This window comes from Manis pentadactyla, unplaced genomic scaffold, assembly GCF_030020395.1.
Source record: "Manis pentadactyla isolate mManPen7 unplaced genomic scaffold, mManPen7.hap1 scaffold_438, whole genome shotgun sequence".
NCBI classification, from domain to species: Eukaryota; Metazoa; Chordata; class Mammalia; order Pholidota; family Manidae; genus Manis; species Manis pentadactyla.
Window position 1 is genome coordinate 1 of NW_026644821.1, and position 27,747 is coordinate 27,747.

A 27,747-nucleotide genomic window follows, 5' to 3' on the forward strand; every position below is an offset into this window, starting at 1 on the left:
AAGTGCACTCTTCAGGGCCCGGCTTGCCGCAAAGCAACATGGGAAATATAATATAGCCACCAGGACTCCTGGGAAATGTAGTCCTGCCTCACGGTCCGGGGGTAGTGAGTGGAAAGAGGAGTCAAGGGGTCTGGAGTGAGGCCTGAGAATAACCCAATAAGATCGGAGCCCGGGAGATTCACGCTCGCCCGCGCGAGGGACTAAAGGCCCGGGCCTAAGAAGACGGGGCCTAGAAATGGTTGTCAAAACAACGCGAGGTCGAAACTGTGCGACAGAGGCAACCCTAAGTCACGTGATCGAGTCGGGGCGGAGCTTGCGTGCAGGTGGCTGGGCCAAGGCCGCAGCTGGGAGAAGCCGAGACGGGCGGGAGGCCGTTGCCTGGCAACGCCTGATCGCCTGGTCCCTCCCCTCAGGAGGGGGGGGGACTCGGAGTCACGTGACAGGGGCCCTATGGGAGGGGGCGCGGTCGGGGGACCAGGCCAGACGCAGCCACTAAAGGTGGCCGGGGGACGAGCCCGTGTCTCTTAGGCCGCGACCCCAACTGCGCTGGAGGGCAGGAGAAGCTGAAGCCTGAGTGGGTGAGTGCGAGGTTGGGAACGTGCAGCGGGCCGCACGCCCCCTTGTCCAGAAGAGAACCAGGCCTGGCGAGTTCAGGGCGCCAGTGGGTTCTGTGAGCATCTGGTTGCACCCGTGGCTCCAGCACTGCAGCCGACTGCTTCATCCATCCATCCATCCAATCACCCACCTATCCATCCATCCCCGTCTTCCCCTGCGAGACTGCTGTGGTCTGGACGAAGGTGGGGAATAGAGTTCAGCTGAGGGGCCTCACCGGCTTTCCCTGGATGTGGGGAGAGGCGGGAGCTTGTTCCCTGCCGCAGGGATGGCTGGCATGACTGGGAAGGGGCCAACGGCTCAGTTTTATGGGAACTGAAGGATTCACAGGCAGGAGGGTGGACGATGAGGATAGACAGGTGGGCAGGGGTGTGGAAGGTGCTGAGCCTTGTGGGCGGAGGTGAGAAGCTTTTTCTCCATTGGGAGTCCTGGGAAGTTTGGAGCAGAATGAGGTGCGCCACATTGCTTTTAACAAAGATAACTTTGAGAAGAAAGGGTGGGAGGGAGGGAGTGTGAAGATGAGGAGCCAGGGAAGAGGCAGCCGGAACTTAGCGGTGGGGTCCAAAGAAGGAGGGCTAGATCTAGAACCTGGGGATCTGGGGCCTCCCCAACACTGCCCCCTCTCAGCCTCGGGTTCTAGAAGGCTCCCTCTCCTCTCTGTCTCACTGAGGATAAAAACCCTAAGACGTGATTGATGGACCTGTGCCCTTGTCAAAGGAGGCCCACAACCCCCGAAACGCAAGCAGCCAGCCTGTTTCTCGTTTTCACCTCTTCCTGGAACAAGCAAATCCTCTCCCACAGCTGAAGTCACATCTTAACCCCGATGACACGGGCTCCTGTGTCTCCCACCGACCCCCTGGGGGTCTCCAGACAGAGTCGGCTCCCGGGCAGTCCACCTGCTCTCACCTCCCACGTTCCTCACATCACTGTGTTGTCAAACTAGTATCTGTGGAGCACCTCCTGTGTGTCTGGCCCAGTTTGACACTGAGGACCCAACAGTGGACAAAACAGAAGCAGGTTTCCATTTCCTTCTTGCCCTCGTGGGGCTGACAGTCTACGGGGAGAGAGGATCAGTGACTGTGTAACAGATCATTAAGGGGATTTCAGGTGATGGTGAGTGCTGAGGAGATGTAAGTTCTGCGGGTAAGGGAGAGAGAGGGGCCAGGAGGTGCTTTATGAAAGGAGGCCAGGGAAGCGCCCTAGGAGGAGGTCATTTCTGTGCTAAGACTCGAAAGAAGTGAGAGCAAGCCACTGGATTATACTTGGGAAGAGCATTCTGGGCTGAGGGAACGGCCAATGCAAAGGCCCTGAGGCATGGTGGTGACCGGCTGGTTCATGAGCCCAAAAGCAGAGCTGGGAGACGCAGGGCCTTTTGACCATCATTGGGTATGGCTTTTGTCCTAAATGAAATGGGGCAGGGGGGATTTTCAGCAGGGGCAAGCAAAATGTGATTGGGCTGCCTCGTGGAAGGAGGAAGCCCCGAAGAGGGGAGAGACCTGGACCGGGTGGTGGCTGTGACAGGGCCAGAGCCAGGAGCATCTTCATCAAGCAAAGGCACAGCTGGGGAAACACGTGTGGCTGTGGGCCAGGCCTGTGCCGGCCCCTCTCTCCCACTGCAGACCCCGACAGGGCCATGAAGGTGCTACTCCTCACGGGGCTGGGAGCCCTCCTCTTTGCCTTTTATTGGAATGACAACTTCGACCCAGGTAAGGGCCTGGGAGTAGGGAGGAGGATTGGGGTTGGCTGTCCTGTGCACCCCCAGCCTAACCACCCCTGCTCGCTGCCAGCTAGCCTCCAGGGAGCCCGCGTGCTGCTGACCGGGGCCAGTGCTGGTGTTGGGGAGGAGCTGGCATATCACTACGCACGCCTGGGCTCCCACCTGGTGCTCACTGCCCACACCGAGGCCCTCCTGCAGAAGGTGAGACACCCCATTTCCAGTTTAATGGGGTGTGCCTAGATTTGAATCCCTGCAAAGATCCAGGATTCCTCTGTGACCTTAGTCAAGTCACTTAACCTCTCTGAGCCTTAGTTTCCTTATTTGCAAAACAGAAAAATAAAAGCACCTTCTCATGGGTTAGGGCGTTGGTTTGATGCAGTAAGACAGTGAGTGTAAAGCAGGGAGCGTTGCTCAATAAATGGGAGAGTTGCTAGTGACCAAAGCCTGTGTGGATAGCCGGGAGGGGTGGGTGGGCACTTCTCAGCAACAGCCCATAGTTACTCCAATGAAATGTACAACTCTTGGGACAAACCTCCCCCAAATACAAGAGAAGCCAGAACTCTCGAGATTTATTTGGTGACTGAGTAAATAAAACATCCCCTATTCTGACCCAAGGGCTGGCTGCCAGTTTGCCTTGGGACTGATGTTGAAGGAACAAGAGGCTCAGAGTAGGGGACGGGGCTTCAGGCTGGGGCCCCGATGGGCCCGGCAGGTGGAGGGGGGCCAGCTGGGTGGAGGGGCCCACGGGCAGCTCTGGCCCCCCCAGGTGGTAGGGAACTGCCGGAAGCTGGGCGCTCCCAAGGTCTTCTACATCGCTGCGGACATGGCCTCCCCGGAGGTGCCCGGGCGCGTGGTGCAGTTTGCGCTGGACAAGCTGGGTGAGGGGCGGGGCCTGGAGTCCGGGACCTTGGCCTAGGCCTAGCGGCAATACCTGATTGGGTTGGGGGTGTGGTAGTATGGGCGCCTGAGGGCGGAGATTCATGGGACCCGGGGGCGTGGCTAGGGTGGAGTCTCATTGCATCCAGGTGGAGGAACTCGATCTGGGGAGAAACCTAGCTGGACTCAGAGTAGGGCGGGGGCTCTGATCTTAGTGGTGGTGCCACCTGGAGCAGAGCTCGGTGGATTAATGCTCTGGAGGGACCTTCCTAGTTCAAGGGGGCGGAGTCACGCCCGGGCGGGGCCTCAGGACTACCTATCAGCTGACCGGCCTCTCTGGGCCAGGAGGGCTGGACTACCTCGTGCTGAACCATCTCGGCGCCACCCCTGCAGGCACGCGGGCCCGCAGCGCCCAGGCTACACGCTGGCTCGTGCAGGTGCTCCCCCCCTCCGCGGCTGGCTCCGCCTTCTCGGCCCTGGCTCCGCCCATCTGGGGCGGGAGCTAGAGCCCCTTGCCTCCTCTCCCCAGGCCCCGCTCCTCCCATGTTCTAGGTTTCACCCTCTTTAGACCTTGGCTCCACCCGTGGCTGGCGCTTGCAGACCGCCTGGCCCAGACTCAATCCCCTCCTGGGGTCCGGCCCCTCAGGCCCCGCCCCTTGTGGTTCTAAGCTCCACCCTCTATCCGCGGGGCCCCTGGGACCCACCCACACGCTAAGCCCTGAGCCCTGCCATCCAGGAATCCACCCCAGGTCTCGCTCCTCGCCCCTCCCTGCCCGTGCCCGGCCCATCCTGGTACTAGGCTCCTCCCCCTCCCGGGCTTGGTTCCCTCCTTGGCCCGGTGACTTGCAGTCACCACCTTTAGGTGAACTTCCTGAGTTACGTGCAACTGACTTCGTTAGCGCTGCCCAGCCTGACGGACAACAAAGGTTCCCTGGTGGTGGTGTTCTCGCTGCTCGGTGCGTGCACACGGGCTGTGGAGTCTGAGAGGCCACAGGGCTGGATGAGCGGGAGCCTGGAGGGGCCGGAAGGCTTCCTGGATTAGGGGAGCAGCGTGCGGCTGCTCAGCCGCCGCCCCCCTGCGTCCGCAGGCCCCGTGCCCGCGTCGTTTTCCAGCCCCTACTCGGCAGCCAAGTTCGCGCTGGACGGTTTCTTCATCTCTCTGCGGCGGGAGCTGGACGTACAGGACGTGAACGTGGCCGTCACCGTGTGCGTCCTGGGGCTTCGAGATCGCGCCTCAGCGGCCGAGGGAGTCCGGTGAGGTCCAGGCCGTGGGCAGGGTCTGTGGGGGGCCGCCAGCCCCAGCCACAATCCCCACCGTGTCTTCTCATCCCCAGGGGTGTCACAAGGGCCAGGGAGGCCCCTGGGCCCAAGGCGGCCCTGGCCGTGATTCGTGGTGGTGCCACTCGGGCCCCCGGAGTCTTCTACCCACGGCGCCTCCACCTGCTCTGCCTGCTCCGGGGGTGGCTGCCACACTCAAGGGCCTGGTTCATCCGCCAAGAGCTCAACGTCACGGCCGCTGCTGCTGCCTGAGCTCCGGGGGGTGGTGCTCCCTCATCTTCCCAGAGGGGACCTCCATCCAACCCTCCGAGAGCCGGGACACAAACCCAGACACCTCTGAGAAGGTGGTCATAGCCCAAGATCGAGTCAACGAGACAGAAAAGGAAAGCCGAGAGAAACTACCAGCATGTGGAAACCATCACACCTCTGGGTGTGGGAGAGCGACTGTGTGTCAGGCACCTTGTCAGGGACTCGGCATTACGTCAGTCTCTGCCATCCTTGATGATACGATTGCTGCTTCCATTTTCCAGATGAGAAAACTGAGGTTTGAAGAGGTGGTGTGACTTGCCCTAGGCCTGGCCACATCAAACAGGTCACACACCCCTGAGCCACCCTGGGAAGCTTCTCCATCTTCCACCTGGAAACACGAAGACCCTGATTTGTTCTTTCCACCCACTGAACCTCAGAGCATCCCCCAGCCCTTGTCCCAGGCAAGGGAGAGCTTCGAGAGCTGCTCCCGTGATGGCGGGGTCTGAGGACCGGGAGGAGGGAAAGGAGGTATTCTGGGCTGGACCCAGCCTCCAGTTTCACAATAAAAATCCCTCCTCCCTTGCACATCCATTGTTCAAATTGCCTGGTCCTTCCAATTTGCTGGTGGCAGGTGAGTGGAGAGGGATGTGTGTACTGGGACCAGAACTCTCGGCCCCAATTTACAGGTGGAGAAATGGAGGCAGAGAGAGAGGTAGACCTCAGTCAGAAAGTCAGGGCAGAAGGAAGCGTACTGACTGTGGGCCAAAGGCCTTATTTGCAGCACAAAGTACATGGTTTGTGCATGAATAATGGTGACGTGCATCGGGAACTAAGCACCTGACATTCATGATCTCATGGCATCTTTACAACCGGAAGTTGGTGTTAGCACCATCCCCATGTGATAGATAAGAAAATTGATGCTTAGAGGAGAAGTCAGTGGCAGAAGCAGGGATTCTGACACCAGACTGGACCCGTGGAAGGCAAAGTATGGGCTATATCTGCAGTTAACTGATATTTACGTAAGTTAATAGAAAGTGGACACTTTCTAGCCCTAAAATGGTAAACCAGAGCTGCTTGCACAAGGAAGAAGCAACTGTAAAGATAATGGCTGCATAATGAAAAAAAGAAGTTACAAAATGCTAGCTTCTGCTGGCTATCCAAAGCTCTCAGATTAACAAGTGTTAGAAGGGCTAAGCCGAAACGGACCAGCCCTAAATTGAGACTGTATCCTGGGGAGACGTAGGATCGACAGATAACCGGGAAAAAAGTTCTGGTCCCAACAACGCCTCTCATCCATGTACCACCTAAAATTACATCGAAGTATATCAAGCGCCACTAGGGGGCAGTATATGACAGCCTTCCTCAGCCCTCGTACAGTGCTCGGACTCAGAATGAAACCAATGCTTCTGCTTACGGAGAAAGTTTATTTTGTGCCACGTACCATTATACCTTGTTCAAACACTTTGGAATAGGCGTTGTGAAAATTAAGAAGGGGAAACCTCGCAAAAGTGGAGTTGGGAGGCCAGCAAGGGGGCTCATTCCCACCACTCCCCGTCAATTGCAGACTCCACAAACAGAGACCTTGCAAGTCATTCTATTTTAGCTGCCTTACTACCCACCAGACCGTCACAGCTCAGCCAATGAGAAGCCATGAGACGTGGGACTCCCAATTTCTCCAGTGAACTTTTGGCTTAAAACAGCCCTCCCAGCTCAACCCTTTGCTCTATAAAAAGGGGATCCTCTTCTTTTTTTCTCCAGACTTGCCTATGGCGTGTCCCAAACTGGAATCCGTTCTGCCGGAATTAACCCATTTTTCTGATTAAATAACTTGACAGTTTTAATTTTGAGGGTAACGGTACCATTATTGTCCTCATTCTATAAATGGAGAAATGCAGGTACTGGATGGCGAACTCCCCGCTCCAGTCAGGAAGCTCGCCGCCTGCGCGGGACTGCAGGCAGCAAGCGGCCCCCCCAAGCCACCCGAGGCCGGGCTTCTGGGATAAATGCGCATGCTCCAAGAGCCCGGTGGAGCCGGCAGAGGGAGGGAGCGAGCGGGACGCCTCCAGCCACGAGGGGGAGCGCGCGGCCTCCCTGCCTCTCTGGCCCGCGCCTCCCATTGATGGTAGCTATCCCAGGGTTCCGAAGAGTGCCGGCCCTTCCGCCTCGGCAGCCATTGGAGGGCGGCAGGTTGGAGGGGTCCTCCCGCGGGTAGTATCCGCCGCCATCCGGGCTCCGGAGTCCCGGTGCGGCTCAGCGGCGTGCCTCGGTGCAGCGAGCGGGCCCGGGGAAGACGCGGCGCGGAGTTCCGGGCGGCGGGGATTCCCGAGCCCCGACTCACCTCCACCTCCTCTCCCCTTCCCTGTCCGCAGCCATGGCTCTGCGCTACCCCATGGCCGTGGGCCTCAACAAGGGCCACAAGGTGACCAAGAACGTGAGCAAGCCGAGGCACAGCCGTCGCCGCGGGGTGAGTGCAGGGGGCGCGCGGTCGGGGAGCCTCTTCCGGGGAGGGGGAAGGCCTGGGCGGAGGGCAAGGCCGGGGAAAGGCCCCTGGGGGAGGTCAGCACCGCGGAGCAGCCCCGTTCCGAGGGCTTGCGGGAGCCTGGGGGTGGAGCGGGAGAGGAGGCGTCGGGGGGACGGAGCAGTGCGTGCGGCCGACGCCTCGCCGGGCGCTCGGGGCGGAGGGAGCGGGTTTTGAAGCATGAGCAGAAATTTGCCCGCAGCACGGGAGCTGGATGTTCGGTACAATGTAAAGGGGACTCGGAGGCCCTGTGAGTTCGCTGCGGCCTGTGAAGCAGCTCCGACCCCGTGGTGCCCGGTCGGAGGGGGTTCCCGGCCCAGGGAACGGCCAGGCGGGACGTGACGTGTTTGAGCTCGGAGGGCGGTGGGCAGTTCGTGCCGCCATTGCACAGACCTGACCCGGGTCTCGTCTCGGGGCGCCCCACCCTGACTGCCTCCCCTCCCCCCAGCGCCTCACCAAGCACACCAAGTTTGTGCGGGACATGATCCGAGAGGTGTGCGGCTTTGCCCCGTATGAGCGGCGCGCCATGGAGCTGCTCAAGGTCTCCAAGGACAAGCGGGCCCTCAAGTTCATCAAGAAAAGGGTAGGTAGGCTTGTTACCAGACAAAGCGAAACTCAGGGTGGCGGAGCAGCCCAGAGACTGACTGGGCAGGTTTATGGGGGGCCGGGGCGCGCAGGGTGCTTGCTCAGCTGTGGCACATTCTTCCTGTTGTAGGTGGGGAGGGTTATTTTGGAATTTCTTAGTGATCAGTCTTCAACTGTGGCTTCACTTGTAGCCAGGCATGGGGACAAGGGTCCTGTGTGGTGTAGTGGCTTTGCTCCACCTTGGCAGGCGACCTCGCCTTCCCTGAACCCCTGCTGCTGCCTGCTTATGCGCCACCCAGGACCGAGGCTTCTCTGAACGGAGGGGCTGGCTGCGCTTCACACCAAGGGCGGGTGGGGCTCCTGGCCCTGACTGATGTCCCTTCCCGCCTGGCAGGTGGGGACACACATCCGCGCCAAGAGGAAGAGAGAGGAGCTGAGCAGCGTCCTGGCGGCCATGAGGAAAGCGGCAGCGAAGAAGGACTGAATCCCCGCTCTCTACGCAATAAAGCCTTTTCAGGAACTTGGGGTGTTCTGTCTGGTCCATCTGCTCAGAGCCCCCTGCTGCCAGCCTCCTTCCTGGGCCACAGAGGTGTGGGCATGTGGCAGTAGAAGAAAAAAGAAGCAGGCAGTACTTGAAATGGTGTTTTAATCATAGCTAAATAAGTCATATGCCAGGCTCAGTGATTAGGCTGTAAGTCAGGTTCCTGAGCCTCGGGGGGCTCGGCTGCCTGGGGCCTCTGCCCTGCTGGGCCCCTCGGTGCCAGCCACACCCAGGCTGCTGTCACCGCTCCGGGGCCAGAGCCTTGGCCTGCTCCTCAGGGAAGGCTATGGCGAAGATTTCATGGTAGTGCTCCACGAAGTGGACCTCCAAGCCCTCGGTAATGAAGGCAGCCAGGTCATAGAAGTCCTTCTTGTTCTCGGCGGGCAGGAGGATGCATGTCACGCCAGCGCGTTTGGCCTGGGAGGGGACAGCAGGTCAGCCAAGGGCAGAAATGGGGTTAGGAGCCTAGGCCTCGTCCTGGAATCCCCACCCTACGGTGTCGGGGAGACGTTTCCTGAATCTATGGCAGTGCCCACTGCTTTACACTTAGGGGTTCACACTTGTGCGGGGAGCTGGAAAGGAACCGTGAGTGCATTTAAAATACAGCCAACATGACATTTCCCTGCTTGCCTGGAATTCCAGCCCCATAGGCCCGGGCCTCTGCACTGCCATCCCTCAGCCTGAATCCACCCCTTGGAGGACAGGGACTCGGTCCACGGGGCTCCTGGAGCATCTGCCCCGGAGATCCTGCCTCCCAGAGGCTGTTAGGCGGGGTGCTGTGGAGGGTGCTCTGCCAAGGGTAAGACGGCACAGGTGTGCCTCTGGTCTCAGCCCACCAACCTAGTACCCATGCAAGGCCGCGTGGGCGGGGCGGGGGTCCCACTGCCATCCTCCGGGAGCCAGATGGGTACTTTCTCATGAAGAGGCCCTGAACACTATGCAAATGACTGGAGGGGCAGCCCAGTCCCGTGCCACCCTAGGCTTCGCTTTGCCAGCCTATAAAATGGGCCATCCCCCTTTGTCGCCTAACCCGTGTAATGTGGCTGGGAGCTTCCCGGGGCAGTGTCAGCCCTCGGGCCCCACACTCACGGCGATGGTCTTCTCCTTGATGCCGCCCACGGGCAGGATCTTGCCTGTGAGGGAGACCTCGCCCGTCATGGCCAGATTCTGCCGCACTGGCCGGTCCATGGCCAGCGAGAGCAGGGCTGTGACGATGGTGCAGCCGGCGCTCGGGCCGTCCTTGGGGGTGGCGCCCTGGGGGGAGATGCAGGTGGGTGGTGGGCCCCACTGCTCGCAGCCGGCAGGGCCAGAGCTGGGGTCTGGGCGGGGCCCTCACCTCGGGCACGTGCAGGTGGAGGTGGGAGGTCACCAGGTACTCGTTGGAGGGGTTGTGCTGCATCAGGAAAGCCCTGGCAAAGGTGTAGGCGATGCGGGCACTCTCCTTCATCACCTCCCCCAGCTGGCCTGTGACCTCCAAGCTTCCGTCCTTGTCCCCCTTGTCCTTGTCCCTCGGCCGCCTCAGTGACGTCTCAACAAACAGCGTAGAGCCTCCTAGGAGTGGAGAAGGCGGAGCCTGTGTACGCAGGAGTGGGCTGTTCCTCCCCAGCTCCTCTGGACGTCCCCACACAGCTGCTGCACAGTCCCCACGGCCACCCTAGACTTTGAGACCCTGCTGCCCCCCACCACACGTCACTGTGAATGCCATCCTGAGCACCACACCTTTGGCCATTCTGAACCTGCTGGCTATGGAGCCCCAAAGCTGCACAGGACCCCTGCCCACCACCAGGAACAGTCCTGGCTGCGTAGGACTCGGAGCCACACCACCCTTCAGAGCTGTCTGCCCCAGCCTCCTCTTGGGCTGAACAATGTCACCTGGTCTTGGAAGTCCCCCTCCAACCCCTTTCTCCCCTGCTGGGTAGGGGCCCCCAGGCCAGAGGCTCCCGGGCTTTGAGGGACTCTTCTCCCCAGCCTGACCCCCAAAACCTGTCAAAGCATCATCCACATTAAATTTGCCTGTGGGCCGCTCTGCCATCTCCTGGTCCCATCATTTTCCTCCATCAGCCCCAAATCCCAACTCCCCATGCTATTCAGCCGGGAGGGGCACGCAGAGCTACTGGTAGACACCAGCCACAGTCCCGGGTCCCAGGGGGTGACCCGCAGGGACCGCAGAGCTCCCCTCCCTTCTGCCGACAGGCCACTCACCCATGGCGGTCCAGGCCAGCCCCATGACCACACCGGGAGGCGTCACGTCATACATGCGGTCCACAGTGAACATGGGCTTCCCCACGAAGTCCTGCAGGTTCTCAGGTGTCACCTCCACGAACTCGGCCTCGCCACTGACGATCTTGTAGGCAGATTTCCGTAACACCTGCCGGGGTTGGCCCAGGGTGGGCAAGGGCCAGAGGGGCCTGTGTGTGCGCAGGCCCACCAGCGCTCCCTACCTGCCGTAAGCATCATCCCAACCATTTTAAGTGCACAGCTCAGCAGCCTTAAGCACATTCATGTGTCCTATGACACCCCCACCCCCCATCTCCCCAAACGGAAGCTCTGACCCATGAAACACTCCCACCCCCTCCCACGGCCCCTGGCCCCACCACCCACTTTCTCGGCAGATGGGGGTCCTCTAGGGACCTCCTCAGGGTGGGTCAGGCAGCACGGACCTCTGCGCGGGGCTCAGGGCAGGCAGCTCCAACCCCAGGCCCCTCCCACCACCAGGGGCAGCCCTCAGCCGCCCTCTCACCTTCTCCACCTGCTTCTGCAGGTTGCGGACGCCGCTCTCCCGGCAGTACTGCTTGATGAGGAGGGTCAGCACGTCTGATGACAGCCTGGCCTTGCTCTCATCCAGACCGCACAGGGTGCGGGCTTGCGGCACCAGGTACCGCTGGCAGGGACAGAACACAGCCGTCAGCACCCCGGGGGGCTGGGACTGGGGTCAAGAGCCGACACAGCTCCCACGGCCACCGCCCACTACCCCAGCCTCACCCGGAACCCTGGCCCGGCAAAGGACAAGGAGGTGGACCCAGGGCCTGCCCACATGGAGCGTTCGTCCAGCAGTTGGGGGTGCCAGGGAGGCCGCTCCGGGAGGTAGGACCTCAAGGGTGAGGGCCAGCAAGGCCAGGAGGGAGGGTGGCGGTGTCTGGGCAGAGCCCCGCAGGCACAGGACCCTGGGTGGCGAGCCTGGTGCCGCCACCCTCCAGAGGCTCCAGGGCCGGCTTCCCCTGTGCCCACTGTCAGGCCCACTCCAGGCCTCCCTCCCTCTATCCCCCCCTCCGTCATCCGAGACACAGCTTCTCCAGGAAGGCCTCCCTGATGCCAGGGCTCTATACCTCTCCACAAAGAACCCCTGAATGGCCTGTGACACTGGGAGAGAGGAAACAGAGATGAGTCCTGACGCAAGGACCCCCTGGGTGACAGGTCTAGGGCAGCTGCCCCTTCCGTGACACCCGTGTGTGCCAAGGACAACAGGCCTGTGGCCAGGTGGCCAACCGTGGGGTTGGAGGACGGCAACTGTCTGCATGTGAGCAGCGGGCGGAGCCTCCATCAAACCTTGAAGTGGGGTTTTGATGGATCTGGGAGGGAGCACCCGGAGAGGGCCTGGGAGCCCCTGCCAGTCCCACGACTTGCCGGAACCTCTTGGCTGTCCCCTAGTTGTATGTTCACAGTAAACTGGTGACAGTAAACAGTGAGCTGTTCTAGCAGTTCATCAAACACAAGGAAACGTGGGGACACACTACTTTATGGCTGGGGGTCAGAAAACCGAGGGGTCCCAGAGTGGCGCCTAAGGCAGGGCAGCCCTCAAGGACAGAGGCCTTAACCGGTGGGGTTTGACTAACTCCACAACCACCGCCCCTTTGAACCCAGGCAGCGGCAGAGTAGGTGGACTAGGGAGACAGCGGAGGGGCTGGCTGGGGTGGGCAGCGGCCCTGGGGTGTCTGAGGCGAGAGCTCTCTCCGGAGCACCTCGGGGGCAGTGCCGGGCCTGCCCCGCTGGCCCTGTGGAAGGGCGCCACAACAGCACGTCCCCGTGGATGCCCAGCTCTGGTGAGCACCACATTCAGTGAGCACTCGTAGTTCTCGGGCCTAGGCTGCCACAGAGGCCCCTTCTCAGGGAACTGGCCTCACCTCTGCAATGGCGAGCTTCTCCTGGGCCACGTAGCCAGACACGCTGATCATCTCCATCCGGTCCCTCAGCGGCTCCGGGATGGTCTCAGTGACGTTGGCAGTGCAGATGAAGAGCACCTGGGAGGGGCGGTGGTGAGGCCTGCAGGATGGGCCAGCTGCCCCACACCAGGCACGGCCCCCAGGTGGCCACCCACCTTGGACAGGTCCACAGGCACGTCCAGGTAGTGGTCCAGGAAGTTGGCATTCTGCTCAGGGTCCAGCAGCTCAAGCAGTGCTGAAGAGGGGTCTCCCTGGAAGCCCCGGCCAATCTTGTCCACCTGGGGGGGCCGAAGGCGGTGGGCGGGTGTGGCGCCTTGTCTGGCCCCCAGGTCTGCTAACCAGACACTCCTGGTAGGGGACTAGTGGGTGGGACTGGGGAAGCCCTGGGCGAGAGCGGGAGGGCTGCCTTCGCCTGTCGGATGGCCCAGGAGCAATGCCATGAGACGCCCAGACGCCCCCCGCTGCGGTCAGGCCCCCGTGAGACTCGGAGGCCACCGAAACCACAGGGGCCAGGGGCTCGCCGGGACGCAGGCCCCGCCCACTCAGGGCCGCCTGGAGCTCTAAGCCAGAGGGCAGGCCCCTGTGTACCTCGTCTATGAGGACCAGCGGGTTCTCCGTCTTGGTCTTCTTCAGGCACTGGATGATCTTCCCCGGCATGGCACCCACGTATGTCCGCCTGTGGGGGGAAGGCACAGCTGGGGCGGCCGGGGCCTCACCCACGGTACCCACAGGCCCAGCCGGCTCGGGGCCCCAGGGCCACCTGGAGGAGCCACTGGAGACGCACTGATCATGGCCACAGTGGAGGCCAATGAACAGCGGCAGCTGCTGTCCGTGCCGGGCCACAGGGCCCTGGGTCACTCAACAGCCTCACGCCTGCAAGCAGGGGGGCGTGCCAGCATGTCCCCCCCAGCTCAGGTTCAGGGTGGGGATGGGGCCACGGCCAGGCCCCACTCAGACCTGGCCCCCAGCAGCACTTCCCACCCAGAGGGTGAAACCAAGCCCACACTGCCCGACCCAACATAACTGGAGGGCCAGGGGGGCGGGAACGGCCCCCGTGCTGGGCCCCCGCAGGCATGCACAGCCTGGTAGGGCAACTGGGCCCAGGGCCTGGCCCTGCCTGTCAGAAGGATTTCCTGACAACCTACTTGCCCTACTGCGCACACCAGGGCCTCCCTGGGAACGGACCAGATGTGAGCCTTGAGCTTGTGAGCTGAGCCCCAGCAGGCAACCAGACAAACCAGAGGAAACCAAGGGCGAATGGAGCTGTGCGCTGGTGCCACTTCTAGGGGGCGGGGGGTCTTAGGGTGAAGATAAGGAATGCCGTAGGGAGAGGTCTGCAGCAAAGAGGGGGGAGGACAAACTGTGTGGGTATTTGGAGGAAAAGGGTTTTCTGGGCAGAGGACACCGCACGTGCAAAGGTCCTGGGGCAGCACTGTGCCTGATTGGTGGAGGAACAGTGAGGACGTCCGTGCGGCTGAAGCACAGTGAACGAGGGGGAAAGGAAGGGAATGGGGCAGGTGGTGCTTGGGCTGGTGGACCTCGGGGAGGACCTGGGCTCTGACCTGAGGGAGGTGGGCACATGGAGGGCTGTGGGCAGGGGGGTTTCACTGCTGTTATCAATGCCATGTGGTCCTTGTTCTGAGACCCCAGGTGGCATGGAACACCTGCCTGCTCCTGCCCTCCTGGGCCCCTCTCCCAGTGATGCATCCCCAGCATCACAGATGGACCCTGCACTCATTTAGAAACCCAGCGGAGGCCTCTCCTTAGCCCTGGAGAATGGTCCTTGTCTACAGTTCTGGGGCATTGCCTGAACTGGGGGCAAAGGGGCACCAGGGCCAGCCTCTGCCTTCCCTCTGTCCCCTCCCCCTCCTTCGTCCTACAGTTCCTCCCAGCTCAGACTCCAGCCCTGAGACCAGAACTTGTGACAGCTCCCCGCATCCAGCGCTGTGCAGAACGCATCTCCTGCCACGGCCCTGCCGCACTCCACGTCCCACCTCTCAACACCTGGAGCGCACACCAGGCTCCAGGCTGGGGATGCCACGGGCGCGACCACCTCCCTGGGGTGGGGATAGTGAGGAGCAGGGACCACAGCAGACCGGGTGTTCTCCTCCCACGCGGTGGGCGGCCCGGCTCTGGCCAATCGCTGCCAGGAAGGCATGCGAGCCGGAGGGGCTGAGTGGGGGTGGAACTGTCTTCGTTCTCAGAGAAGCCAGAAACTGACTTTGAAACATGGACACAAAACCTCTTTGAACACTGCAGTTTGTCAGGCGTTTGCGGCAGGTGCGGGTGGCGCAGCCGGGCACTGGGGAGGCACCAGGAGATCCTGTGGGGTGGTTGGTTGGTGCAGCCGCACACCTACCAGTCATGAGGCAGAACACCCAGGACAGCTCACGACAGTGCCACCTCCCCACACCTCCTCTGCAGGCAGAGACAAACTTGCAACAGGTACTTGCATATGTTACCCCCAGTTCTCTGCAGAGGCCGGCACGGTGGGAAGCCCCAAGTGAGCCCAGCACCTGGACTGCCCCACCAAGGGCGCCCCGCACGGGGCCAGGCGGCCCGGACACTCGGACACAGGACAGCAGCCCTGCGTGGCCGATGAGGGAGGCAAGAACCCGGGGGGCGCTGAGGCTGGTGGGACACAGGCTGGGATCACAGGGGCCATCTTCTGACAGCCTGGCTGAGATACCCTCTGGGTGGTCGGGTGGCTGAGATTTTGATCCAGTGTTGAGGCCTGGATTCGGCCCAGTCTGCAGTCATTCGAAGCCTGGGCTTGTCAGTTAATCCAGTGAGTAGAGCTCACCGCTGACTGCCAACACTGCTCCCACACATGGAAGACCAGCCAGGAGGGACAAGGCCGGACGGGGCACGGGGAGCCCAAGGGGAGAGGCTGTGCCTACCTGTGCCCCTTGATCTCGGCCACATCAGTCATGCCCCCAACACTGAAGCGGAAGTACTCGCGGTTCAGGGCGCGGGCGATGGAGCGGGCAATGCTGGTCTTGCCCACGCCAGGCGGACCGTGGAAGCAGAGGATCTTGCCCTGGGTGGAGCCCCGGAGCTGGCTGACGGCGATGAACTCCTGCAGGCAGAGCGGCTCTGGTGAGGGCCCCGTCATCCTCTGCACAGCAAGGGGCTGGCTGCCAGGGACCAGGCACACCAAAAAGCTGAGCTGATGGGAACTGTCACTTGCCAAAGGGAGAGGGACAGCCTACGGTGCCAATGGGCCAGGAGAAGGCGGTGACTGATGGACGACTGTGGGTGACTGTGGCGCCAGGTCCTTCCATCTCCCATCTGGGATCACAGCAGCCTCCTCTCTCCTGCCCAGCCATGGCCCTTGCCCTGAGCCATGCCCTCGTTTGTGCCTCCTCCAGCACAATTTCTAGCCCCCTTGTAAATCCACGAGCCCGCTACGCAGGGCAGGCTGGCCTGACTGCCCTGGCATCCCTGAGCCGCTGTGCTGCCAGCCCTCTAGCTGGAGGCCCCTGCCTCACCTTTCTTAGCCCTGCCCACCCTCCCCAGCCTTGCCTCAGCCCAGCCCCTCCCAGAGCCCCAGACCCACAAACCCACTAGGGGGCTCCTCTGGGTCACCCACAGAACAGAGGGTATCCTGGGTCCCAAGCTGAGACACCCACCACCCACAAATCCAGACCACGACAGACCCCATTTCAAAGCGCGGGCCCTGGGTGCACGAGGCAAGAGCCGGGGACGAGCTGGGACAGGCAGCGCCTGGGGGTGCAGCAGCCTTACCAGGATGCGCTTCTTGACGTCCTCCATCCCGTAGTGGTCCTCCTCCAGCACCGCCTGGGCCCGGGCCAGGTCCAGGTTCTCGTCGCTCTGCTTGCCCCACGGGATGGACGTCAACCAGTCCAGATAGTTCCGGGTGACGCTGCCACAGACAGGCCAGAGCCAGTGAGCAAGGCCCGGCCGGCTGCCAGGCCCTGCCACTGGTAACCCGAGCCTGACACCAGCACCATGCCACATGCACCTCCGCTGGCCGGGCTGCCCTGGCATGAGCTGCACCCCGGGAATCGGCACAGGCGCTAGACCCACAGGCCAGGCTGGACATAGCAAGCACGGGGATTGCTCAGGGTCCCCATCACAGAGGGGACGGGTTGGTATAAGGGAGACAACCAGGCCAGGGCAAGCAGGGAAACTAAGCCTGGGGCTGGCAGGTCAGCACTGCCAGGAGAGTGACCGCCAGGCAGGGAGCTGCGCACCCAGGGACAGCAGACACCCTGTGCCTAGGACAGCCCTCAGCAGGGTCCTCCCAAGAGGGAGGTGAGGGTCAGAAACAGAGGCAGGAGCCACACACCCTGAAGCTGGAGCGGGGGCTCCGAGCTGAGGGATGTTTCCCCGAAGCTGGAAGACAGGAAACAGATCCTGTCCGAGACCACCCAAGAGGACCCAGCCCCCACCACCTGGACTTTAGGACTCGGGCCTCCAGACCGCGGGACAGGTCTGTTCCATCCAAGGCACTAAGTTTGTGGTCATTTGTGAGCAGCGGAAGCCCAGGAAACAGGAATGAGCCCAGGAAGAAAGCTCAGGGTGTCTGTACTGAGGACTTGAGTGCCTGGGGGACACAGTGAGTCCCAGGGTCCTTCTGCAGAGGACCCAGGCCTCCCGGACACCCTGAGTCAGGGAGGGGCCTGGCCTGGCAGCCCAGGAGGAACGGAGGGCCCGGCCAAGCCCTGGCCAGCCCACGAGCTGCCCACGAGCAAAGCCTGAAAACTCCCACAGCTAATTGGCCACACTCACCCGCTCACAGCCAATGTACCCGGGACCGCGACCAGCCGGGGAGCTGGGCCCCCGGGAGCACGTGCTCACTTCCTGGCTGAGTCTTAAAGCAGCATGAGGGGGGCCAGGGGCAGACCCAAGGGGAGGAGGGTGGCCTCGGAGGTTGGCTCCTGGCCCCGGCGGGGAGCACCAGCTTGTGCCCAGACAGCCCTGCCTCCAGAGGATGTCCCCGGGTTCAAATCCTTGTCCCCACCTACCAGCTCAGAGGCCCCGGTCAGTGACCCACCACGTCTGAGTCCCTATTTCTTCCTCTGTGAAAGCGGGACGACACAGGAGGGCGTCCACACAGGGCGGTAAGCGAGGACTGACACCCTGTGGCTGCCTCTCCAGACGTGAAGCCCCCGCAGAGGCGAGGGCCCCACCCCTGGCTCCCGGCGCCGCCCAGTGCTCACTTGAACTCCGAGGAGTGGTTGTCCAGCAAGCCCAGCTTGCTCAGCTCCTCGTCCACGACATCCATCACGTGCTTGGGGACCACGAGCTCCTTGAGGCGCTCGCGGAACTTCTCCTCGATGGCGTCCTTGTCCTCCTTCTCCAGGCCCAGCTCCTTCTTGATAATCTTCAGCTGCTCCTGCAGGAGGTACTTGCGGTGCGTCTGCTTGATTTTCTCCTCCACCTGCGGGGCCCAGAAGCCGCTGTCAGAGAGCCCACGGGGAGGTGCGTTGGCGTGTCCGTGGGACAACCCAGGCCAGGGAGGAGCCCTGCTGCCTTGGGACACAGCGCACTTCCTTCCATCATTGGCCTGAAGTCCCCCCAAGCGTGGGCCTCCCTGGGCGCAGCAATAAACCTCCCCAAGTACCCAGAGAGGAAGGCATGTGCTTTTCACTCCTAACGATGACGAGGGGAAGCTCAGCCTGACAGCGGCACGTGTCCCCAGCTTCCCGCGGGGGCGGCGAGCTCCTCTGAACAAAGCAGGCAGCTGCTGCTGGCCCTGAGCCCCCGGCCAGCACCGCCACCCCCGCCTACGGGGTCCTGCCGCTGTGTCCGTTGTATCTGAACCTTCCCTTGTGTCAACAGCCAAGTGTTAGGGGTTTCCCAACTAAAAATGTGGTAGGAAACTTTTTCTAAAGGAAAGTTGAGTGAAAAAAGTGAGTCAAATCTGAAAAATGACACATCGTGGTGGGTAACTGACAATCTAGGCAGCCCAGGACTTTGCCCCAAATTAGGAAGGGGCGCTTCAAACAGCCGAATCTTGGGGAAACAGCTTTTCAACCTTTCCCAGGCTGGCTCCCGATTTCTAGTGCTTCCCCCAGGACTTCGAGAGCAGAGAGATCCTGCCCTTTGACAGAGGACAGTCCTGCGACCCCTCCCTCTGGCTCAGCTAATGAGGCGTTTTAAGTGTTCACATGCAGTTTCATGGTCCCAAGTGAGAGCAATGGACTGCAGGCAGCCCCCAGGACAGACTCCCCCTGCCATCTCAGGCTCTGGCCCAGCTCACCTCCCGGCCCAGGCGCTGCTGCAGCTTACTGAGTTCAAACTCCTTCTTGAGGAGAGAGAGGGCCTTGTACAGCCGCTTAGGAATCTGCCAATAGAGATGGGAGGGGACAGTCAGAACAGTCATCCATCTGTGCAGGATGAGGGGAGTGTGGGGGCACAGGCACCCCACAAGCTGCTGAGCACAATCTGGGCAGGTCACCCTGGCCATGCCTCACCAAATCCGAGGCATGCAACCTCTGACCCAACAAGCCAGATGAATCCCCCTGGGCCACACTCACGCTAGTCTCCTCCAGGACGTCCTGCAGCTCATGGGACTCAGCTCCAGTCAGCGCAGCACCCATGTCACTCAGGTAGATGGGGTTGTCCACCACCCTCTGGCCGGCCTGCATCATCTGCAGCACAGACTCCCTGGAAGGGCCACACGGATGCTGCCACGGGGCACAGGGACACACGGCAGCTGGGCCTCACTTCTCACTGGACCATGGAGCCACTCGAGGGCCCCGGCCTTGGCCTCCTCTCCCTGCACTGTGCAGAGAGCAGCTGTGCATCTGGGCCTCCCCAAGTTCAGGCCTAGTGGGGCCACCATCGTAGAACCAAGAGGTGAACACCACCCCACCCCTTTCTGCCCAGAAGCCAGCTCCACCCAGCAGCCACTCAGTGACCCAAGACTCCCTCCCTCCTCCCTAGCTGATGACCACGAAGGCTTCCAGCCAAATCCAGGCCCTTGTTAGCAGGAAGAAGACAAAGAACCGAGGCCAGGTAGGACCCCCAACTTCTCAGCCCAGTGCCTTCCTGCCTAGAGAGAAGCTGGCTCTATGCACACAGGGCTAGGCCCTGAGCCACAGATTCCCCCAACCACCAAGGGATTCTACGGAAGGACACTCTGAGACAGTATACCCCAACCCCGCGGCAGGAAGAGCCACACAGACCCAAGCAGGCCTCGGGGACGGCGGCCACACACTGGGGCTGGGGGGGCGCAGACCGACCTGTAGAGCGGGTTCAAGGCGATGATGTCCCGGATGGTCTTCACGATCTCGGCAGTCAGCGCCTGGTGAGCAGTGGGCCGTGTGGGTCACTGGGCCACGGGGGCACCCCACCCACCTGGCCCTGGCCAAGGACCCCAGCAGCCCAGGAGCAGAGCCCAGATGCACAGGTCACAGGGACAGGGGCCCAGGCAGTAAAAGCCAAAACCAATGCCTGTCTCCCTAGACTGCACTGAACCTTGACCTAGGAAGAAGCCTTCTTGAGGGAAAAAAATGGGGAGAAGGAGGCTTCTTTACTCCATTTTAAGCACTGTCCTCACAACTGACATTGGTCCAACCACAGTGGGGGACACCCCGATCTGGGGAAGTGCCTGAGTCACCCGGGCTCCCGGCCTGTCCCACCCAGAGCCTCGGGCCCCAGGCTCCCTTCCAAGGCAGGGGTCCCTCTGCCGTGGATGCCACGGGCTTGGCCAGTCCTCACTCCCTGCCAGGATGCTGATAACGCTTCTGGCAGGATCATCGGGTAGTTTACAGCCTAAAGACCCGCGGCTCCTTGGATCCCGGGAGGCTCCCGAAGAGGGCACATGCGGGCGTGAAGCCAGCCACGTTCTCAGTGTGGCCGCCGCTCTCTGGTTCCTGGCTTTGTCCCTGAACTGCCTGAGGTGACCTTGCTAGAAGGAACCAGCACAGGCCAGCTGGAGGCGTGCAGCTCTCAGGAACGAGGGCGTGCTTGCTCTCTGCATGGTCCGATTGCTTCCCACCACAGCATGTGTGTGCTCAGCCCTGCATGTCCCCAGTGACGGGACTGTCACGGGCAATTCTAAGGCTGTGGCACCCAGCACAGCGGCCTCTAGGCAGTGGAAGCCATGCAGGTGGCAGGGAGCGAGGGAGGTGAAACCACGCACTCTGTTCCTCGGTCAGCCAGGCATCAGGCGTCTGACAGCCCCAGGAGCTGACAGCACAGAACTGTCAGGCACTCCCACCACGGCAGATAGCACTGCTCCAAGGGCCCCGAGGGCCCCACGGGTGTGACTGCTGGCCCAGGCCAGCAGCAGTGCAGCTGAGCGTCACCCAGGGCCCGAGGGAGACGTGGCCAACGCGTGGCAGCACTGCCTTCCGCCGAGCTCGGGGCTGCCCTGGAATCCTTCTCAACCCGGGGCCAGGGGGCCAGGCCAGAGCGCTCAGCTATGCCTCCTGTGTCCTCAGGGGCCAAGACCACAGGGCACATGCACCTGAGCAGCCCTGGGGAGAGCTGCCTTCCATCCTCACTCCGTGGAGGCAGGCCGCAAGGTGGGAGGGCACCTCCCTCCCCGCCCCCCGACCCCAACAGCTGGCTGGCCACGCGAGGCAGGCCAGTGAGCCTGGGTCTGGGGGTCAAGGTGGCCAGAAGGCTATTTCCTGCCAGGCAGCATGGGCCATGCCGACTGTGTCCTGCTTCCCCTGGCCCACCCCCTGGGCGTGCAGGGAGGGGGCTGTCACGGAAAGGACGGCCCTGCCTGGGGAACGAAGGCAGGAGTTGGACGCGAGTTTAAATCCTGCCATCTCCACCTGTGCCTAAGGACCCGGACTGTTTCCTTTACCTTTCTGATGCCAGTTTCTTCTAAAGACTTTTGGGAGGAAAACCACACTTTGCATTCCAAAACCTGAGGCCCACAACGGGCTAGACCCCTGCAGAGTGCATGGCGCAGGGGGAGCCACTGGGCAGCCACGCTGACTCACCTTCACTTCCTCCGTGACCTGGAAGTCTTCGTGGACTACGTTCTCAACCTCCACCATGAGCACCTCGCCAAGGGGGCCCGAGGCGGGCTCCATCACCACCTCCATCTGGCGCTTGGGGCCCACGTCTCCCTCAGCCTCCTGCTTGACTCTCTTGGGCTTCCGGCGGGCCTTCTGCTTGTTTTCAGCCTCGGGCTCTTCCAGCTCCACCTCCAACTCTCTGTTGATGTGGATCCTGAGGATGGAGAGAAGCAGGGGAAGCCAGAGGCTGGCAGTGGCCCTGGGACTGACGGTAAGGGTCCGGCTGTGGGGGTGCAGGGTGGCCCAGGGCCCTGGGGACCCCGCTGCCTTCTTGGGACTCTGACGCCAGCACCCGTTTGCCCTTGGGCTCCAGCCCACCCATGTGGTCCCAGTTCTCCACATCATCCCCCGCTGCCCTCCTTGGACGTTACCTTTAGAAGCCTGCTGGCCGACCGGCAATAACCAGCCCTGGGGCCCAGCACCGGCTGTCTCTGGGACTGCCAACCCCAGCCCTGCCCCTCCCCCTGGACTTGAGCTCCCCACACAGCAGCTCCTTCACATCATTCAGGCCTCAATTCAAGGGCATCTCCCCAAAGAGGTCCCTGCCCACGTCCCAGGCACATGGCGCCACGCACACACACACCGTGGCCCCGCCCATCTTCGTTCCGCCAGCACCCGCTGCTGTCACCCTCAGCTCACGACCTGTTTTTGGATCCTGCCGCCGCCACAAAGAGTGGGCTCCCTGAGGCGGGCCCCATGCCTGTTACTCTGCTCACAGCTGAGTGCCCTGTGCTGACCACACACAGGCCGTTTCTCCTCTCAGCTCCTGTCACTCGAGTGACTGACCAGTGACTGCCTCCGAGGGCCAAGAGCCCCACCCCGGCAGGGACTCGGTGCCCAGCTGGCAGCAGGGAGGCACACGGAGGGCAGGATGTCAGCTGTGGGAGCCAGGACTGGTCCGGGTGCCTCGTGGGTTAGGACAGCAGCTGCAGCCACCACCGTTCTTACTAACTTCGGTTGCATCCTATTCTCTTTCCCCGGCCCACGAATCCTGTGGGACAGAGGGGCAGCCTCTTCCCTAAAACAGGCTCATCTCCTAAGGGGAGACCAAGCCAATGTGGGGCTCAGGCTGTGGGTGCCACCAGGACTTTCACACCATCAGTGCCGGCGCACACCCACTTCCCGACTGTGTTCAGGGTGCTACCGGCTGATACAAGGACAGGCTTTGTGAGAGCAAAGGATGGAAGGCTCTAGATTCAAGTCACCAGAGAGCTACTTCCATGAGGGGCCTTTCACAACATTTCCCGCGTGTTCATGTTCTGGGCCTCTGAAATGTTTCCCACGTATATTTGACCAAGGGATTCAGGTGAGTGTCTCAGAAAAGCTACGTTCCTTGGAAAACTCGTGAAGAGCTCTGCTCGGTTTCTCCATCAAGAGCTTCAACCAGCTGGCCTTGTAGATTTTCCTTAGTTAACCGTGACAGTGTAAGGGCTTCATTAACTGGGTGTGCAAACTCACATAGAGCCCTTCAGCAGACTGAACGCAGAAACTAACAATAATGTCTGGTTGAGACAAGCCACAAACCCCTCAGAGGCCTGCACCACATGACAGGCTGGTACGCACAGACCCTGCCCTTGGAGGAAAACCCGCCCAAATGAGCGCGCGGCGCTGACACGGGACACCGGCAATGTGCTACCTGGCTTTTGTGATGCTTTCCTGAATAATGTGCATAAAAGAAACGGCTTCTCGTGGACCACCCGCACTGCCACTTCACCAAGGGGACTCTGGGGAGAGTGGGATCCAGAGGCGGCACACCTCAGCGCCCACCTCCAGTGCTGGCCTGACCCCATGGCTGCCCAGCAGACCGAGAAGGGGAGGCTGTGCCATGGCCTGGGGGCACTCAGAGCTGCTTGCCCTTCCTGCCATCCCGGGGCTCGGGCTCTGCACCTCCTATGTCCCATGACGATCATGCGCAGCTTGTCCCCAAGGTCCTGCATCTCATGGATCTGGACAAACGTCCCCGTGTGGTAGACCTCATCCAGGCTCTCGACCACGTCGGCCTCGTTGCTGAGGGAGAGGGATACAAAGGCACGTGGGCACGGGTGCTGGCTCTCCAGGGCTCCCTTGGGCTAAGAGGGAGGAGGAGAGAAACACCCGAACCAGCCCGAGCAGAAAAGCACAGCCACTTCCTGGAGCCCTGGAGCCCAGCAGACTGCCTGCCAGCTCGGGGTTGCCGCGACCAGGGGCTACTGCACCTGAGCGGGCAGCTTCTGCCTAGCCAGCCGTGAGGGCCGTGGTTCCATTCCATCTTTCCCATTACACAGCCTGCTCAGGATGTACCTTCAAATTTGGAGGGGGACCCAATTCCCATTTAGTCCAGGTGGATGGACCTGGAGCTGCGACATCTGCCCACCTCACTCAGCCCCGAGCAGCCTCGCAGGTGTGTTTAACACCCCCCACGTCCTGACAACATGGGAAGCTTTGTGCTGTGGGCCGAGTCTTCAGCCCAGACTAAAAAGCGTGCTCAGGTCTCGGCCTCATCGCTAGTAGATTCTGCTCGGCTTCCTTCAGGTCAAGGGTCAGAGGTCTGGACTACCCTACGGGGCAGGACTTGCGGCAAGCTACACTCAGGCAACTGCAACGAAGGAGTGACGGAGGAATCACACTTACTTGTCATCTCTCTTTAGAAAGACACCGGCATAGGGCTGGGCCAGGCGGACTTTCCTTCTTAGCAGCTCAACCAACTTCTTATTTTTAACCTAGCATGACAATGACCTCAAGGTGAAATGCTGGGTACATTTTCTAGCTTACATTTTGACCACAACTCTAGCATCTTCTGTGTTACTCTTCCGGGATATGCTAATCTGATCCAGGATACTAACCAACATGGTCCAGAAACCTCTGAACCAAAGACAGACAGACAGACAGACAGAAAGAGAGGTGTGTGGCAAAAGGAGTGGGGTGAGGTCGGCTGGCTGCATTCTGTAAGTTTCCCCACCTTCCTGAAGATAACTCACAGCACACAACAGCCGGAACCAAGAAACCAACTTCACATCCAATTGCAGGACTGCTTCTGTGGCAAAACATCTCAGCTTGAACATGTAGACCATTCTGATGTTATCAACATCAGAAGGACAACACTAACTGTGCCTAATTCAAATGTGCCCACCCCACAGGCTGGTGACTTCAACTGTCACTCCAAGTATTTCCCAATCACACTTACACCCTGTTCACAGTCACAGCACACTCTCCCCACGTCACGTCAGTGGCAGCCAGGGGGCTAATGATGTCTTCCAGAAAGCACAACTGGGGGTGGGGACACACACCAGTGCCCTCACGGCTCAACTGCCTTCTCTTGGGCCTGTTAGTGCGCAGACCAGACTCTGAATAAACTTCCGGCCCTCCAACTTTAGGACACGTCAGAATGACCTGGAGGCCTTGGTAAAACAGACAGCTGGGCCCAGAGCCTGCAGGCCCCTGATACAGGGGCCTGCGGCAGCCTCAGGACCTGTATTTCAAGCCCCCAGGGGATGCTGACACTGGTCCAGGCACCAGGCTCCGAGAACAAGTGTTTTAACTCAACCCCTAACAGGGCCTTTTAGCTTACAGTCTGGGAATTCCTGACACGATGGATGCATTTTTTTCCCTGGGTAAAGATCCCTAATGGCCATCAGGAGAGTACATGACCCACCAAAAATAAAGAGTTACCAGTCTATGCTCAGAGAGCACAATTACAGAGAGAAGCTACTGGGGCAAGTTGGCCACATACAGCGTCCACTATAGCACCAACAATAAACACGCCTTACTAACATGTTCAGAAAATTTCCGCAGAAGTTTCCCTGATTTTACCTCTGCTAACAGCTGATGGCTACCATCACCCTGCGCCTGTCCTCCCTCTGGTAGGGTCTCTTTTTGCTGTTTACAAGATAACAGCAATAGAAACACAGTAAATACCGCATACCAGCCTCTGGCTATCCACAGACGCTCATTTGACCCTCCTGGATAGTACTAGGTGTGCAGACAGAATCTCTTGGAAGAACCATATCTCTGGGCACTGGGGACAAGGGACAGCTGCCACCCTGCAAGGCTGCAGGGGCCAGGACTTGTTCACCTAGGGACCTGGGCGGCAAGGTGTCCAGGGCAGGCTTCTGAGGTGTCAGGCCACACCTCATAGGAAACAGCAGCAGCTTCCTATTGAGGCTTATGAAGCACTAAACACGATTCTAAATCCTTTACACACGACCTTGTCTACTTCCTGCACCAGCTCTAAGAAATACGATACCATTAAGATGTCCATTTCACGGAAGAGAAAACAGAGGCCCAAAGGAACAGCGTGTCCAAGGTTCGGAGCTACAAAACGTAGAGCCATAGGAACCCACAGGGTCTGGCTCTGGGGCCTGCAGGTTAACCACCAGTCTACACCAAGGAAACCCCCTGGAAGGGGTAGCTCAGACACACAGTCAGCTGTGCTGGAGAGGAGGTGGAGGGGACTTCTGTGCCTCCCCACCCCCAACTAGCTGGCTGCTGCCCCTCTGTACTGTCCTTCCCCTTTCCAAAGGATCCCTGGGATTGATTTAGCAGACATGGGAGTGTGAGGGGGAGAGGCCAGAGAGTGAATGCAGATGCTGACTCACTGTATGACCTTGCTTGGACAGTGAAGAGATAAAACTTTCTCCTCCATGGACAAGTTTCCATTACTGTTTTTTTAAAAAAGGGGAAGGTAGGAAGAAGTCAGGCATTTGGGTCCTTCCTACTCTAAAAACTCAATTTTCTAACACTCACACTGCTTTCTCTCTATCACAACATCCTGGTTTCTCCCCGATTCCTAGCTTAATCTGAAACTTGTCGTCTGCTGTGTTCTCCACCAGAATATGAATTCCTTTAGCATGGGGACTGTGTCTGACTTGTTTGCTGCTGTGTCCTCAGTGCCTGATACATGGTAGGAGGTGAAGACACTCTGCTAAATGAAATAACTGTGGTGCACCTCTCTGAGAGCATCCTTCTCCCCACTTCCTCCAAAGTCTCCTAAACCATCCCTTGCTCTATTCTTCCAATGTAGTACTTACTGCCTCACAACAAAATTATTTACTAATAATCTTGTTTATTGCCTCTTGCATCCAAAAAGAACGGAGCTCCAAAGGCAGTGATTTTTGTCTTGTACACTACTGCATTGCTAACACTTAGAAGTGGACCTGGCACGTGGTAAGCGGCCAAAAAACATTTAAGGGAAGAATGAACCCTTATCCCCAAAGGGGCTCCTAATCAGACGGCAGACGGAGTTACACAACATTTATCAAGGCTCCCCAAAAAGTAACGGGGCCGCAAGACATGCTGGCTCCTGCCCAGCATGTATTTCTATGACTAGGATTCCTATTGGACAGCGCTAAAGCTCGTTGGATTCGACTCCACTGAAGGATCTGTAAATGGGGAGGAATTTCGCTCCAGTTCATCAAGCTGGTGGTGAGAATACAGGGACTCTAACTTCAGCCTTTGGAAACTTCGTGCCTGGAAAACTTTGGGAGGCATGAGGGTGCTGCTAAATGAGTCCTCGGGCCAACGCGCTCCTTGCAAAGGTGGGGGAAATGGAAGCCGGGCAGGGGCGCTCATTACCTCGATAATCTTGATGAAACGCGGGAACACCGGGTTGCGGGTGACCGCGATGAGCGGCAGGTGAGGGAACACGTCTGGGATCGTCATGGGCGTCAACGCCGTTATGACCGGGCCTTCTCCACCGCCCGCGCTGCCCCCGGCGCCAGCGACCCCATCCTCAGCGCCGCCCTCGGAGGCATCCTCGCTCCCCGAGAAGGCGTCGCTGCCACGGCTGTTCGCCTCCCAGAGGCCCCGCCGCTGGCTCGCGGTGGCGGGGCCTCTGCCCCACAGCGCCCAGGGAGGCGAGGCGTCGCAGGCCGGCCGGCTTCTGGGCAGCCACGCTCCGGCCACAGTCGGGACCCGCCCTCCCGCGGCGGCCAGCAGCGGCCGCCGCAGCGCCCACCACCGCGCAGCGCCCCACAGCCGCACGCAACCTGTGCCCGCCGTCATGGCCCGGCCATCCTGGCGGCGCACAGGACTGACATCACTACCTCTCTCCCAGCTGGGGCGTACGTGACGTCGGGCGCGTCCGACTTGGCCCCAAGCGAGTTGCTACGGGGGGGCGGGGCTGGGGAGAGGTTGGGCGTGCCATACGCGCATGCGTGGGGGCCGTGTTCGCGCGTCAGTTCGAGAGGCGACGAGAGCTCGTCACACTTCAGCGAGGGTGGGAGCGT

The 27,747-nt window shown here is 60.6% G+C and overlaps 3 protein-coding genes across 20 annotated transcripts; 2 read left to right on the forward strand and 1 right to left on the reverse strand.

The window, feature by feature from the left end:
* The first annotated feature begins 124 nt into the window (after positions 1-124).
* On the forward strand, positions 125-5,317 carry LOC130678817 (hydroxysteroid 11-beta-dehydrogenase 1-like protein). 18 transcript variants are annotated; one of them, XM_057496764.1, is made up of 8 exons: positions 125-578; positions 2,232-2,318; positions 2,404-2,530; positions 3,096-3,207; positions 3,401-3,642; positions 4,068-4,161; positions 4,294-4,459; positions 4,540-5,317. In XM_057496764.1, the coding sequence occupies exons 2-8, from the start codon at positions 2,301-2,303 to the stop codon at positions 5,044-5,046; spliced, it is 1,266 nt and encodes a 421-aa protein (XP_057352747.1). In that variant the 5' UTR covers positions 125-578; positions 2,232-2,300; the 3' UTR covers positions 5,047-5,317. The 18 variants fall into 18 exon arrangements, with proteins under 18 accessions (XP_057352747.1, XP_057352749.1, XP_057352753.1 ...); XM_057496766.1 differs by having other exon boundaries at positions 126-578; positions 2,202-2,318; positions 2,400-2,530; positions 3,479-3,642; positions 4,055-4,161; XM_057496770.1 differs by having other exon boundaries at positions 126-578; positions 2,400-2,530; positions 3,479-3,642; positions 4,055-4,161.
* A 1,590-nt stretch (positions 5,318-6,907) lies between these two features.
* Positions 6,908-8,355, forward strand: LOC130682399 (60S ribosomal protein L36). The gene is made up of 4 exons (XM_057496783.1): positions 6,908-6,975; positions 7,102-7,196; positions 7,699-7,833; positions 8,230-8,355. The coding sequence occupies exons 2-4, from the start codon at positions 7,104-7,106 to the stop codon at positions 8,317-8,319; spliced, it is 318 nt and encodes a 105-aa protein (XP_057352766.1). The 5' UTR covers positions 6,908-6,975; positions 7,102-7,103; the 3' UTR covers positions 8,320-8,355.
* Positions 8,356-8,464: 109 nt separating this feature from the next.
* LOC118911970 (lon protease homolog, mitochondrial) lies at positions 8,465-27,549 on the reverse strand. Its single transcript, XM_036884698.2, has 18 exons — positions 27,095-27,549; positions 24,155-24,243; positions 23,432-23,551; positions 21,467-21,698; positions 19,751-19,812; positions 19,043-19,172; positions 18,766-18,849; positions 17,723-17,943; positions 16,284-16,422; positions 15,437-15,615; positions 13,125-13,212; positions 12,692-12,814; positions 12,498-12,614; positions 11,117-11,257; positions 10,579-10,744; positions 9,713-9,927; positions 9,466-9,630; positions 8,465-8,793 (listed from the first exon to the last, which is right to left on the reverse strand). The coding sequence occupies exons 1-18, from the start codon at positions 27,521-27,523 to the stop codon at positions 8,617-8,619; spliced, it is 2,877 nt and encodes a 958-aa protein (XP_036740593.2). The 5' UTR covers positions 27,524-27,549; the 3' UTR covers positions 8,465-8,616.
* Between the last annotated feature and the right edge of the window lie 198 nt (positions 27,550-27,747).

Bases quoted from the DNA above. Each gene is read 5' to 3' on its own strand.
- LOC130678817 (XM_057496764.1), top strand. The intron at 4,162-4,293 runs GTGCGTGCACAC...CTGCGTCCGCAG, and splicing joins GGTGGTGTTCTCGCTGCTCG to GCCCCGTGCCCGCGTCGTTT. The intron at 4,460-4,539 runs GTGAGGTCCAGG...TCTCATCCCCAG, and splicing joins TCAGCGGCCGAGGGAGTCCG to GGGTGTCACAAGGGCCAGGG.
- LOC130682399 (XM_057496783.1), top strand. From the start codon at position 7,104: ATGGCTCTGCGCTACCCCATGGCCGTGGGCCTCAACAAGGGCCACAAG. The intron at 7,197-7,698 runs GTGAGTGCAGGG...CCCTCCCCCCAG, and splicing joins GGCACAGCCGTCGCCGCGGG to CGCCTCACCAAGCACACCAA. The intron at 7,834-8,229 runs GTAGGTAGGCTT...CCCGCCTGGCAG, and splicing joins TCAAGTTCATCAAGAAAAGG to GTGGGGACACACATCCGCGC.
- LOC118911970 (XM_036884698.2), bottom strand. From the start codon at position 27,523: ATGACGGCGGGCACAGGTTGCGTGCGGCTGTGGGGCGCTGCGCGGTGG. The intron at 19,813-21,466 runs GTGAGTCAGCGT...ACTGCTCACCAG, and splicing joins AGGTCACGGAGGAAGTGAAG to GCGCTGACTGCCGAGATCGT. The intron at 13,213-15,436 runs GTAGGCACAGCC...TTCCCCCCACAG, and splicing joins GCCGAGATCAAGGGGCACAG to GCGGACATACGTGGGTGCCA.